Source organism: Pyxicephalus adspersus, chromosome 5 (genome assembly GCF_032062135.1).
Source record: "Pyxicephalus adspersus chromosome 5, UCB_Pads_2.0, whole genome shotgun sequence".
NCBI classification, from domain to species: domain Eukaryota; kingdom Metazoa; phylum Chordata; class Amphibia; order Anura; family Pyxicephalidae; genus Pyxicephalus; species Pyxicephalus adspersus.
Genome location: NC_092862.1, coordinates 93831997 through 93847520, shown reverse-complemented (window position 1 = coordinate 93847520; position 15524 = coordinate 93831997). Strand labels below are relative to the sequence as shown.

The 15524-nt window shown below is 36.0% G+C and overlaps 1 protein-coding gene across 3 annotated transcripts in view; it reads left to right on the top strand.

The window, feature by feature from the left end:
- Positions 1 to 15524, top strand: part of HECW1 (HECT, C2 and WW domain containing E3 ubiquitin protein ligase 1) — a 154752-nt gene that overhangs the window by 74215 nt on the left and 65013 nt on the right. For all 3 annotated transcript variants that reach the window (XM_072412159.1, XM_072412160.1, XM_072412161.1), the window contains one exon: positions 3053 to 3160. In XM_072412159.1, the coding sequence (XP_072268260.1) occupies positions 3053 to 3160 (108 nt within the window). The remainder of the gene's footprint in view (positions 1 to 3052; positions 3161 to 15524) is intronic.

The following is a 15524-nucleotide window of genomic DNA, read 5'->3' as shown; positions in this document are numbered from 1 at the left end:
TGAGTATATACAGTGTTATCCAGAAATACTGACTTGAGCATCCTGTCTCTAAACACAATCTGCTGTGCAATAAAAAGTCTGTTCCTGAGTGATAGGTTGCTTATTCATATCAATGCTGGTTTTCCCATGTCCAAGCAGCACCAAAGCTCTTTAGCAGGGGCCAGAAACAGCTGTTTAAAAACAAAGTTGGATGCCAATGTATAGTCAGGCTAAAAGTGCTGGAGACGTCATCTCTCAAACAAAGGTACCACTTCATAATTACATTTTTTTCATGGGCCGCAAGGACAAATCAAAGTGTAATGGGCCTGATTTATTAAAGCTCTCTAAAGCTGGAGAGGATACACTTTTATCAGAAAAGCTTGGTGATCCAGCAAACCTAGAATGGATTTAAACAAATCATTAGCTATTTGCTAGCTAATCTTTTAAATCCTGTACCAAATCCATTTCAGGTTTACTGAATCACCCAGCCGCACTAATGAAAGTGTATCCTCTCCGGCCTTGGAGAGCTTTAATAAATCAGGCCCCATATGTTTTGTGAAAGTTCAGTTACTTTAAGTTGTTAATGAGGGTCCTTTGTAACTGCTTTTTAACCTAAACCTTTACTGAGGTAAGATTCTGAGTTATATTTAGAGACCCTCCAGTTTCATTGTGTCTGTTTGAAATGGTCACATTTTTAGCAATCTTTTCATTGAATTAAACTTATTTCAAGCTAATGAGTTCAGTCGAGGACACAAAAACATGACTTTTCAATCCAATAACTGTGTAACTGCAGCGAAACAAACTCTGAATTATTTAATTCACTTCTATTAAGCCGAAAGGAAAGTTAATCAAGTGAGACTTGAAACAAATAGAATCATCACAAAACAAAAACAAAACAATAACAATGAACTATAGGAATTATGAAACAGCCTTGCTTTCATGAAGTACTTAGTTCGGCTTAATGGCTAATTCAAGTAGAATAATAAAAGGAGCATTTAATTAATAAAAGTATTTTAGTGTTTGCATCATATAGTAATGTGAACATGGGCCATTTTATAAGATATGCTTGACATGTGACTAAAATAATCAACAGAAGAATATATATATATATATATATATATTGTACATATAGCCATTTCTGGAGGACCTAAAGTATGATCAGTTATAGATCTAGCAGATGGATTTATTTTAGTTCAAAAGAAATCAAATCAACATCCAGTATAAATGCAAGTATACAATCCCAAACTAAATATGCAAAGCTATGCAATTGTTTTATTTACAGGTATAGATTTTTTTTGAAAAAGCATCCCTATTTGTATATGTTTCTTTAATTCCAGGATTACTGTATAAAAATTATCTTCAAAGTGATATTCTAATAAAATGATTAATGACAAGTTCAGTTTTACTGGGCAGTATAAATACAGCTTTAATCAAAAATAGGCACTTGTACAAAATTTTAACCCCCAGCAATGCTGTGCAAGTGACTTGTCTAGGATTGAACGGGAGCTGCGTCAGATTGTTCAATCCCAAGGCAGATCTGAACCTGCCTTAAACATGTACAGTATGTGGCAATGTAAATTCACATTTTGAATATTTCATTTTTTTAACCAGTCTTGGGATCCAAGCAGCCATTCCAAGCTGCAAGTACTGGCCCTTTTTCCATTTTGAGCATTAGGAAAATGATTTAGCATAATCACACTGCTGATTACCCAATAAGATGAAAGATGACACAGGAATACATAAACTGCAGTCTGTATCCACTGCCCCATAAAAAGTCGTTAGGGTATCCAGATAAAGCAAAATTGACAAAAGTAGCCAGCGTGCAACTAGGTACTTTACACCAAACAATAATCTCAGCACTTAATAACATGGCACTGGGGGTTTCACACACAAATGATACACATATGTATTTCAACTGTGTATTCGGACATTTGCTTGGACTTGTATAGAAACAGCAAAGTACTTTATTTTTGTAGTCCAAAGTAAAGGGTTGTTTTTAAAAGCCTGTGTTATTCTTGTTTTAAAAAGACATGTACATAGGGTTGGCATGCTTTGGGTAGGGTAGCCGGTTCATTTGAAAGTGATGCATGCTGTTCTTTGAACATGTAGAGCAAAAAACTTACAAATGGAAAAGGAAAAGGGGTGTCTGACAAATGTAGGAAACAAAATGGTAGGAAAAGAATGAATCCAGCCACCAGAAGCACCCCAGAGTCTATGTTTAGGATGATCATCAAAAAAAGTGAGCCCGCAATTACTAGCTTTAGATATGTTTTCAAGAGATACGGCTAACCAATCACTGTATGTGGTGAATAGGCCTATTGTGTGTAAATTCTCCCACCCCTTGATTGTAAGCTCTTCGGGGCAGAGTCCTCTCCTCCTGCATCATTGTCTGTATTCGTCTGTCATTTGCAACCCCTATTTAATGTTCAGCACCGCGTAATATGTTGGAGCGCTATATAAATCTTGTTTATTATTATTAATAATAATATTAATAATAATAATTAATATAATAATAGGCAGTTTCATTTTTTTTAAGTTTGATTTAACACACCCTGACTAAGGATGACAATCCTAGCTTTTTGTACTATAGGTATAGCATTTTCAACCTAGGCTGCTCTCCTATTTTGAAATACAAAGATTTTATTCTAGTTGTTACTAGTTGTAACACATGTTACTCGGACAATGGATTTCAGAAAAATCCATAAGGCACATCTGAAAAAAAGAAAACAAACACAGCCACCACCCACACAGTCTACGCACAGTCTAAGGACTGGTAATCTGCAGTATATTACATTCGTGGTCTTAAGCTGCGTACACACTTCCAATTTTTATCATTGGAAATGAACGACGAACGAACGACGAACGATCGATTCGTAAAAAAAGTAACCAACGAGTCGTTATCTGCATGTACAGGATCGATGCTATACGATCGTTCGCCGATAGCGTGCAGGATCGTTCGTCGTTCGTTTACCAACGATAATTATTGGAAGTGTGTACGTAGCTTAGGCTTAGCTATACTTTACTGTTTTAACTACTTTGTGTTTGTAATGAACATTTTGAATTTTGTTTGCAGATGAAGTGCTGTCTGAAAACTTCTTGGATTACAAGAATCGTGGAGTGAATGGTTCTCACAGGGGTCAGATAGTCTGGAAGATTGATGCCAGTTCCTACTTTGTTGAACGTAAGTGCTTTCCTAAAACTCTTCATTGATTAATTACACGGTGCTTTACATAACTAAAGGTACATTATAAGCACATTGCAAACTTCTGTTCCATTACATGTTACTCTTTGCTGGCCTATTAAAGCTGACCTAAACGTTACATTCATTTTGTGGTACAGTCAAAGCCCAAAGCCTAGATCTATTGAAAGAGCAGCCTAGGGACGTGGTCTGCCCTTTGTTTCAATGTCAGTGTTTTTTTATTGAAAATGGGAAATGGGTACAAGCAAATATTCATAGCATTTGATTAGGCAAGTAATGTCATCTTCCCCAATGTTGCACAGCCATATCTTTAAAACAAAGCGGATGATTTAAATAGAAGTAGAGGCAAGCAACATGCGCAAATATTGGGTTTGATTTGTTAAAGATCTCCAAGACTGGAGAAAATAGACTAAACTAATTTTTTTTTTATATTTAGCAGTGAATAATATATATTTTAGGTATTGTATCTGGTGTATTGGTTTTATTTTAGAGCCATTTAAAGGGCATCAACATGAGCTAACTAGATTTGCTGGATAACACATGTTTACCCCTGATAGTTTATCTGCTCCATTCCCGGAGAGCATTAATAAATCAGACTGCCTATCTTCTCCAATCCTGGGGAGCTTTATTAAATAATGCCCATGGTTTCAAGAGATGCTATTGTGCTAGTAAGGGTTTGTGTCAACTGGTGTTCTTGGACAGACACAACATTGTCTATATGAATGCACACAGCTGTATTTGTTTGAAAGATGCAACATTTGATGTAAAATAGGTGCATTTACCTGCTTTGTCTGCAGTTCAAATTCACGGTAATAGGGTTTGTTACAGGTACAGAAACAGCACAACAAATGCAGGACAAACGCAGCCTTTGAATTGCCATGTGTGCTGCCTAATGTAAGTCAGCAGGATTTTGCTGACTTGTGTTTGACTAAAAGTAAAGTCAAATGCAGGATAATATCACCTATAAAGATAGGCCTTAAAAAAAGTGGCAAAACATGTGGAATATAAGTGTTTTGTTTTTCTTGACAGGCAATACTAGGATTCTAGAAAGAATTAATGGCTAAATCAAGGTTATGAGGAAAGAAAGGGGAGAGAGGTTCAAGGTAGGAGAGATAGAGAAAAAAAATGAAGAGGGGCCAGATACTTGTTACTTGTTACTAGCGAAGCATATCCAGGGAAATTGTGTATGTTGGCCTGGTTATCATTATTATTATTACACACTATTTATATAGCACAGACATATTACGCAGCACTTTACAAAGTCCACAGTCATGTCACTAGCTGTCCTTCGAAGGGGCTCACAATCTAATGTCCCTACCTCAGTCATATGTCTTAATGCAGTCTAAGGTCCATTTTGGGTGAAGCCAAATAATCTAACTTCATGTTTTTGGGATGTGGGAGGAATACGCAGTACCCGGAGGAAAACCTCGCAAACACAGGGAGAACCTGCAAACTCCATGCAGAAAAAGTCCTGGCTGAGACCTGAACCTGGCACTGCAAAGGCTAGAATGCTAGTCCCTGAGACACTGTGCTGCCCTGGTTAGATATATCTCCCAAGTATTCTAGCTGTGATGTATTTTTTCAGAAAGACATCAAATGGGTTGATGATGCACAAAGAGGTGCCTTTGTGTTTGGATAACTGTATATATACTGTAAATTTATATATATCAACTATTTCAACTTTTGCTTTCTGGATTTAGATTGTGTTGCAGGACATGTAAGGCAAATATCTGTATCATTTTTGAATGGAAAAAATGCCTTGTAATGGTGCACCGACTGCTACTAAAAAAAAAAAAAAAGATGGGCCTTAGTCAAAAATGTCAATGGTATTGCAGTAGTAGCACATGGTAAAATAAAATGTGTTGTATGAAAACAAAATAAACTACATGATTATACAAATGCACAAATGTAATAAGTCATAAGCCTCCAAGATTTTCAATTTATTTGACTCTTCACAGATCAAAGTTTTAATGCAATTTTTAAGGTGAATCAGCAATCAATAAATCATCAATAATTTATTTATTTATTTTTTTGGAAACTGGATTTTTATTAAGAATTTTCATAAACAATAACAGAAAAAACAGACAAAAGACAAGATATAAACATAAACATAGTGTACAGTATACCGGATAACTAACAGTACATCAAAAAGGATCATACAAATAACATATTTAAAAAATAGCAGCAAAATGTAATTCAAACAGTATAATCCCATATGGTGAGAAAGTAAAAGATGGACATCCAGTATAAATCGGGACCCGGACTGGGAGAGTTTCAAATAAATATAGAAGCTTGGGCAAGAGCATCATTTTCACAGATGCAATGCGTCCTAAAAGCGACAGTGAGTGCCCTTTCCATTTATTCAAATAATTGTATATCTCCTGAAACAGTGGGGGGAAATTATTAGCATACATTTGGGTAAAGGAAGCTGTGATCTTAGTTCCCAAGTAACTCAGAGAATGTTACAGCCACATGAAGGAATAACTATCCCATAATGCTGAGAATTGCAGGGGTGGTATATGTAGAGGCATGGCTTCTGTCTTTGAGGAATTGACCTTATAACCCGAAACAATGCTAAAAGCGTTTAGTTCGGTCCACAAATTCGGGAGAGTAGTAAGGGGCTGTGTAAGTATGAGAAGGACATAATCTGCATATAGTGAAGTTTTATAGGGGGATCCTATCACTGGAACACCCTGAATATTGGGATTAGAGCATACTCTCTCCGCCAGTGGTTCAATACTGAGGGTGAAGAGCAAGGGGGACAGGGAGCATCCCTGTTGCGTCCCATTTTTGATGGAAAAAATTGTAGAGGAGGCATGAGGCAATTTGACAGTGGCCGAGGGGCAACTGTAAAAGGAGCGAATCATCAATTACTTTAACTGATCTCAAATGAGAGGTTTTGAAGAAGCACCCTTAGACACCACCCATTTTAGCTCATGTATTAAGAATTAATAGTGATCAAATTAAATTTTCTCCTCTGTCTAGGTCCTGCTCCTCCAGGGAAATTTTGCAGTATCTGTAGGGCTTTCTAAAACATGTTATCATTTCTCAAGGACAATACCTTTTCTGTCTGTGCACACCTTATTTGCATTGTATTGGCTTTTTAAAAATATGCCGTCTATGTATTTGGACATAATACTGTCTATATATTCGTCAAAACTCCCCAAAAGAATAGAACACTATTATTACCAACTTCCTACTATAGGAAGATGTCACAGGTATCCCAATGTAGAGATTATCCTTTAACTTTTTCTCCCAAGATAACTTTAACATTTTTGGTTTCTCCTCACCTACTATTTTATTGGCAATGGTCAACAGATAACCAGAGTGAATCTCCCTAGTGAGGACACAAACAGAAATGAAAACCTGACAAAGTGTCTAACACTTCCATACAAAACCAAAATTGTCTTAATTATATTTGAAGGGAAGAATCACACTTTGGCATTCCAGTACACATTTGAGCACATAATGTGCAAGATTCAACAGGTATTTTTCTGTACTCCCAGAAAGTATAAAAAGAGAAAATTAGGCTACTACATCTGAAGGCTGGTAACACATTTATCAAATATATGTGACTTTTTAAACTGATTACACAGTTGTTTAATTGTTTATAATTATCTTGATGGTTTCAAACAAAGTATCTGCAATTAAAAGAAACAGACAATTCCTACATTGTAGGAATACAGCTTATTCTAAGATCATGGTCAGACACCCACTTATAACAGTTTCTTCCACAGAATCTCTGAAATGTGGTCTTGTGATGTGCAATTCCAATTAGATTATCAGTGACCCAGATTTTCAATGGCTAATATTTCAAAGTTCTACATATAAAATTAGGGGTCTGACAGGTTTGTCATAGTTATGATGAGAACCGTATTAAGGCTTCATGTTGCCTTGGGACAGACCTGCCTCATTTAATGTTCTTCAGGCTCTTAAGCAGTTTCTCTTTAGGGAAATCGCAATTTTATCCCTACAGAGAACTGATAATTGTGGAACTATTACAATTTTAGCAATATTAAAAAGATGTTCACTCGCTCGTTTTAGAAATATTTATTTTTTATTTTTAGCAGTGAATAATATATATTTTAGGTATTGTTACTTAGAAAGAAGTTTGTATCTTGTTATACATAGAGACATAAAAAAAATCACAGGTACAGTATATCCAGATGGGGTGTTGGACATAAGAAGCAACTGAGACTGAATTGTTTACAACCTTGAATTTTGTCCATGGTATTAGAAAAGTGTTGTTAAATTATATTGAAGATAAATATTGCAAATACATTTCCATGTAAAAAGCTTTGTATAGAAAATGGAAATTATGATTAAATGGAAACTAAAATGATTTTGGGTTGCACTACTATTAAAGAGTATTATGTATATACTAAAGAAGAGCATAGAATATGGTTTTGTTTTTAAACTGTCTATTTCTAATTGGAAGCCCATATGGACCTGGCTAAATAGGTTCTTGCAAATTCTTTAAAAGCTGCCCCCTACCTTACATGGAAACCTAAAGTATTGACCATTTCTGATGGCATAGGCCATGGGCACAGGTGGGTTCCTTTTATGTGTTTCACCTGTCAGGTCATTGGTTTAGGGACAGATACTTCTTTGTTACCTATCACAGTTCATTGATAAGTGGGGTAAAGAGGGTGAGTGGAAGGTCTTTCTTGTTAAAGGGCCCTAGTGATTTTACCTTCTTCCTCCACCATTACTGTCTTTCTTTTACAGTTCAAGGGGGTATGCCATGTTTCATTTGGTTAATGTCAGTTGAATTTGTACGCCTGAGCTCTGGTGACAGGCTACACCTCAAATTATTTTATTTTGCTTTAGAAACATTATAGGCATTAGATAAATGGATGATCTCACCAGTTCCCTCAAGTGTGCCTGCTGATTTTTTTTGTTTTTTTGGAACAAACTGTCAGCATCAGCTGTCTCATTCTTCTTTTTCTGTTTCTTTCCACCTTTTACCTGCTTTTTTCTTTTATTTACAGTATATATTGTTTCCTTTGTAGACCAGACAAAAAATATAAAACCTTACTTTATGAGTTACTACTTGTGTCACAATAAGGAAATTCCTGGTATATTGGGACGACATACTGTATATTAACATAACATGAAAACATTGTATGTTTTGCCTATTTCTCTACTGTGACAACTTTCATACAGTTTTATCCTAGATAAAGCATTTTTAAAAAAGAATACACATTTGTCTTGTACTTGGACAATATTTACTAAACCTAGAATTCAGATTAAATTGCCAAAGAACATAGTAATACACCAAGTTACTAAAAATGACTGTAAATAGGATTCAGCTAATAAACTAACCTAATATATCAATTTACCAGTTTCAAATAAGTCTGTGTTAAAAGGTTATTGTGTATCTACCTTTTCCTTCAAAACATTTTGCTGGAAATCATAAAGGAAATTAGGATTAATAATATTGACACGGGAACAGTATTTTAAGTATTATAATTATTATTATTAATTTGTGGGATCTTTGCTTCCATCTTTTAAAGGGTACCTTTTTAGAGAGCCATGCAAGTATCCAGAAAAAGATGATATAAACTGGGACATCTCTGGGAAAGCCGTAATATTTGACATCCCCTAGCGCCAGAAAGCCAATTTTCTTTTCAGCTGTAAGCAACAAAATATTTAGGGAAACATATTATACCAGAATGCAGCAGACCTAAATGCAGAATACATACCTATATTTCCACAGACTATGTGTTCATACAATGTTTACAGCTATTAATATTATGAAAGCTGTTTTTAGGTATGTACCAGGCAATGCTATCCCTGCATGCATCAATGAGACCTTATATTTGGACTAAATATTTTTTAAACCTATGAGAAAATAGTGTAATTTTAAAGTAAGCCACTTGTAAAATAGCTAGCCTAAAATTGTATGTTCTATGCTTAAAAACTTTCACTCCACTGTTCTGTGCTGTAATTCGGTCTTCAGAAAATAGAGTCGAGTTCCGGGGGTTAAGTGACTGGGTGTTTCACTGAGAACAGAAAATGGATGTAGGTAAAGCAGGAGCCATTTTCCATGCTGTGTAAAAGCAATTGAAGTACCAGCTAAACGACAAGAGACAGCTCTTCTGTTAACAGAATAAATGTGTAAAGATCAGATAGATATAAATGGCTCTATTTTAAATTCTACCAATAGAAAAAGATGTACTGATGGAAAAAAAAAAAAAAATGACTTTGAATCTAGTCATATATATATATATATATATACTTACATTCTTGCGTACCAATATATAAATGTAGATTTATACATGTTTGTAGTGACAGACATACTGAAATTAAAAAATAAATCTTAGGATGTACACACAGCGATCATAGCCTACTTGCCAAGTGTCTCAGTTTTTCTTTATCCAAGAATTTTTATTTGTACCAATCTACCTGCAGGGCCAGATTTGTCACTAGGTCACATAAGCCATGATGTAGGGTGTACAATTACCAGAGCCCTGCAAGCCCATTTAAAAAATTCTATAGGATTTCCACTGTTGTTTAAATTCAGAGAGCCTGATTTAATAAAGCTCTCCAAGGCTCGAGAGGATACAGTTTTAGCAGTGAAGCTGAGTGATCCAGCAAACCTGGAAGGGATTTAACCCAGGATTAAACAATATTATTAACAATTAATATTTGGTATTACATTAACAAATAGCAAACGAGTTTTAGGAAATCTATTCCAGATTTGCTGGATCACCCATCTTCAGTGATAAAAGTGTATCCTCTCCAGCCTTGGAGAGCTTTAATAAATCAGGCCCCTACAATCTAAGAAAAATGGTCACTTGGACCAGCCGAGAGCACAGACATAAATTAAAATTTGCCAGGGGGTTTTAACCTTTCCCAACTATAAATAAATGCTATGAATGCACTGCATACTGCAGTTGAATTTTCCTTTACAAATACCTGAAATTATTTTTTTATTTGTAACAAGCATGACAAGAAACATCCAAAATGGAATAGAATAGTAGCTGCAGTAGTTTTGAAAGCTAACATTGGGGCTCTAGGTATTGAGGTGGCATTTTGCCAAGAACCTACCTACTAACTGGTCAGAAAGTGGGAAGGGCAACATTCAGTATATGTCCTCCTTGTTTTCTGTGGCTAGAGTTATCCAGTTGGACCACCATTTTTCAACAAGGGTTCCTCCAGTAGTTGCTAGTAATTTTTGTTGGCGGCCTTTTTAGGACTTCCTTTGTGGTCCCTTGCTATGTTTTATTTATTATTTCAATTTTATTCATATGGTTTTGCATTCTGCTAGGTGTTAAAAAAGTTGAGTTGGGCTTTACTAGTTTATGATTCATTTTCTGGGGGAGATATAGTTTATTTTTTGTTGCTGAAGCCTTTTCTTTTTTTTGAATGTGCTGCAGTGTACACCTTGTGCTGACACAGGCAAAGCTGCCTTTTGTTTGCACAGCATACAGTCACATTGTAAAGTAGCATTCACCCAGTCACCACATATATATTCTGCTTTTGTTATAGCTGCCAAGAAATGTAAAGTTTACCTAAACATGTCTTAGGCTTAGTCTTGCCTTAGTTCTGCTTGTAAAACTCTATATTTAAATACATTGAGCCTAATTTATCAATGAAATCCGCGCTCGCTGGTCGCGCGTACTTTCGCGCCGTTATATCGAGCCGGTTTACCGCGGGCTGGAGTCATATGCGCTCGTTCAGTCGCATCTCACTGCCAAGCCGAATGCTTTGTAGTACACCTGATTGTAACACACCTGATGGTGATGGAAGGAGGTCCAGGTTCCAAGCACAACATCAAAGCACATTGATTGCCAAGCTCACAAGCAGGATCAGATCCATTAGAAAGAATGATTTTTTAGGGGAACAGTGACTTTTAATGCAAGCTCGCCAGTGTAAAGCTGCCGGAGATGCGCGGCTCTGGCCGCGAGCTCTTTCAGTTGCTGAATTGCGCGACGGCGTACGATTTCGGATCGCGAATACGAATGCGCGAGCGAGCTTCCGATTTTGCTTGATGAATCAGCCTCATTGACCAGTGACAGTGGCAAGCAGTGCTCATAGACAATGCTTGAACCACACAACTGCTGACTACTTCAGGTCCAGGCTGATGCAGAAACTTTTAGAAGTGAGGACCCCACAGAATATTGGGTGCCGGGACCACAGTTTCAAAAGTCCACAGCGGAATCTACCTGTCCACTGACACCATGAAGTAGTTTACTTTCAATAAAAAGATACAGTTTTGAAATGACATAATTACACAACCCTTGCAGATTAAACTTTAAAACAAATTATACTTGCCAGCTTTCCTGGTTTATTACATTCTGGTGCTCTGGCCCATAAAAATATATGTGGCTATTTTCTTTTACATGACACATTCTAATGTTTGTCTCGTGTTAAAAGCTCTTATTTCCTCATCTTACATTGCAACCTAACCAAGCTGCTTGCATACTGTCCAGCCATTGTACAACATTGATGTTTCTCTCAAATAATAAAGTATATTTTTTCAGATAAATCCTGTTTTGTTGTTCCCACTTTGTGGGTGTACCAAACCGCTTACATACAACTGTGACATTTTCTTGGCTATTACCTCATTCTCTTTGCTGCCTTTTTAAGTGTTTGCATACTATCCTGACACTTGCCAGTTTCTATAAAACACATGATTAAAATCTATATTTTGGGAATAATTGGAAATACAAGGATGTGAGGGGGTCCACGTAATGTGAAGGTTTCACTTTTCACTTTTAGCATAAAAAAAATGACATTAGTTGCTTTATTTCAGATGTATAATATAACTATGCCTCCAAAATATATGGTGCCAGAATACAGTGTGCTGTTCTACAAAACAAGATACAGCCTAAAGGTATTTCATAAGCAAGGATTTTAAAGGATTGGTGTTTATTTCAAGTTGAATAAACCATTCAACTTGAAATAACCATGATCAACTTGAAAAAACCATGATGTGCAGTATTGACAAAAGCAAGTATGTTACAAAAATGCCGGTGTTAGTAGCTCGGTTAAGGCACCATAGACTTCAGTAGGGTTTGCCTCTACGTTCAGGCCTTCATTCTGTCTTTGTTGAAAAAATTGAAACTGAAATGTGTTTGCTGTAAATGGCAATCAATATATAGTCAGTATTTATTTTAAAGTGTCACATTTGCTTTAATTCGTTGTGGTTATGAAACATAAGTCTTGTTTGCATTTTTCAATTTACAATGGCCAAAAATATTTTATTTCTTTTAATACAAAGGCAGAGCTGGAGAGTCATACTTGAGCCTTTAGTGCATTTCATTTCCTTTTTATTATACTGCTTTTGGGAGTGTGGTCATCATAGAAAACATACATTTTAGAGTAATTTATAGTTTTTAACACTGATAAAAATAAAATACTTTTTTGGTAGATTTTGCTGGGTCTATATGAAACATGTATTTTCCCATCTTCAAAGAAAGTTCAGTTATATGTTTCAATTTTTAATCTTAAACATCAAAGAAGTAGAGCAGATTTGATGTACTTTTACATGACGTATCCTGCAGGCATTCTCTGCGTTTTCTTCTTCCTAAATCCTACACATGAAAAATAAAATAGCGCTGAATTGATTTTTAACAGACAAAAAAATCAGTACTGGGAGATTTATGAAAGCATCTGCCTTTTCCCATGAACAATTGGCAAAAGTCCTCACTACCATGAAATTTTGTTGTAATAGCACAGGTTAACATTTTTCCATAGTTTATACACTATAATAATATTATATTACATATTGCATACTGAATAATTTCATAAAAAATGTAATATTAATAACAGTGAAGTGTGAAAGTCCTTGAAAAGTTAACTAGTTTTATTAACCATATTGATAACTTCTCTTCTGTTTATTCACCATTAGGGATGAGCAAGCGAGAATATTAGGTTCGATCTCGTGGTGAATCGGGCCTTTCTTACTTACCGAAAATGTAAGCGAGAACGGTCTTCTGATTCGCCGAGAGGTCGAGTTCTCGCTGAACAGGAGGATTGATGCAGCCCTGGAAATCCTCTGCGATTAATTACCTCTACTCCCTTGGGATCGTAGACAGGAGGATTCCCAGGGAATCCTGTGAATCCTCTGTGAATCCTTCTTGTAAAATTTCCTCGATCTTCCGATGATTTTTTGGTTGGTTCAAAGTACATGGAACCATCGGAAGTTCGAGGAAATGTTCGCGAGAATGGCATTGGCATTCTCGCTCATCCCTATCTACCATAAATGCTGCAGTGATCAGTGTGCAACATCATCTACAGATATGCTGCTTACACCTGCTCAGGTGGCTCTTCTTTGCTCTGCATACAGTGGCCTTAATAAACTATATATGTACAAGCTAGTTGAGTGGCATCTCCACAAAAATGTTGTACACAAAGGTGATTAGACCATAATTCTTAATGGCTGGGAGCCATGACCTAGGTAGCTCAGAAGCCAGCTGTCTTCCCTCTCACCAGGATCTTTCCCATATCCAGTAACCAAGCCATACACAGATTATGGGTCAAGTTGGCCAAAGTGCTGAAAACCAAACCTTCTTATAACCACAACATATTCCAACAATTTATAAAGGTCACACTCCTACACACCATCAATTTCCAGTTCTGATACCACCATCAAATATTGTTCCCAGCCTCACAAACCCTGGCTCAGGAACCAGATTCTCTACCTGCGGCCCATTCATAATCTCTAACGTTGTGTGACACCACCTCTTAAATTTTGGAGATAACACTCCTATGATGGATCTCCCCAATTGCTGCAAACACAGCACCCCCTCCCCCTTTCACACATTCCCTACCCCACCCTTGACCTTTTCAGCCTAACACCTCCTTGGCCTCTACTCTGCACCCCTTTTCCCCAGTTGGTAACCCTTCCAGCTTCCCCCTATCACCAGGCCATGCTAGCCTTTCTCCTAAAACTTCCCCCCTTGTTTTGCTCAAGGCCTCTCTGTACATGCAGAATATAGCACAAGTGCTCTGCTTCGAAAGATTTTAAACTCTGCATGTTATTGAGCAATAAAAATGGGTCAAGTGTGCATCTAAGGTCTGTTTGTTCATTTACTTATGTTATTTGGCTTGCAGAGCAAAAATAAAAAGTTCTTCTACTGCAATTTACAGAACTGTAAATTGCAGTAAAGAAACATTTAAAAGTGCAATTAAAATTATTTTAATAAATATTAGTTTAGACAATAGGGGTTTCTGACCTTTAGGACACTAAAGGTTTGTAGCCACCCCCTTGTCTACATTGAATAAAAATTTTTTCATTATATTATTCACATAATAATTTAGCATCACTTCTCAAAGTTGGATACAGTTGCAAAATTTATTTTATTAATTATTTAGACAGATAATGTTTTTTCTAATCATATTCACAAGTGTCAGACATGCGAGGACAGTGCTTCTTAAAACATATGCCCATTTCTTTGTTATAATATAGTTAGGTATTTCAACTTCTGTGTCAGCAACTGTATGTATGTACTTCTTTTCATGTTATTCATCACATTGGGTTACTGCAGATTTAAAGCTAATGTGTCATTGAGACAAGTTCACTTGTCAATGTCTTGTTATACTGTATCTTATGCCAGTTGTAGCCCCTTAGAAACATTGAAAGGATGGAGCCTGCAGAGCAGAGAATCAATAGCAACTGCCGCCATCTCACTTGGTGAATGCCCTGCTAAAAATGGCTGGAGAAAAATTTATCACTCACATTATGGTATAATTAAATAGACATTCTGATGTTAGTGTTATGATAACTTGTAAAACAAATTTCTTGTTCCAGCAGAATTTGTCTATTTTATATGCTACTCTCCCCTCTTAGCAAGTACGGTTATTGTGTGAACACAATTAATGACATAACTGAGAACTAATGTACCTGTTACAAGAGCTGCTGCTTTTTAGCAATAAAAATTGCTGTTATGCCCAAGCACCCTACTGTGTAAAATATCAGACCACATATGAACTATATTAAACCAACTGTTGGGTTGGTTTTAGTGAGCCTTATACTGCAACTTGATAAAAGAAAATATTATTCAGAGCTGGAAACCAAACTCATTACTCTTTAATATGAGTACTAATAATCTCAAACCAGGGAATTGATGTTCATTGATAATACACAGCAAATTAAAACTATAAAACCTGAGAATGATAAGATGAATATCAATTACAAAACATGTACATTACAATCAATATATAATGGGTAAATGACGACAATTCACGACTATTCCCTATTTTATAGTGTGAGAAGCTGCTACGAAAAGATGTTAGTTTTTCTAACTTTGTCATAAGAAATAAAACAACATTTTGTTAGAATACATATAACAAATTATTTATATTTAATTAAAATATTTTGATTTAATTTTACCCA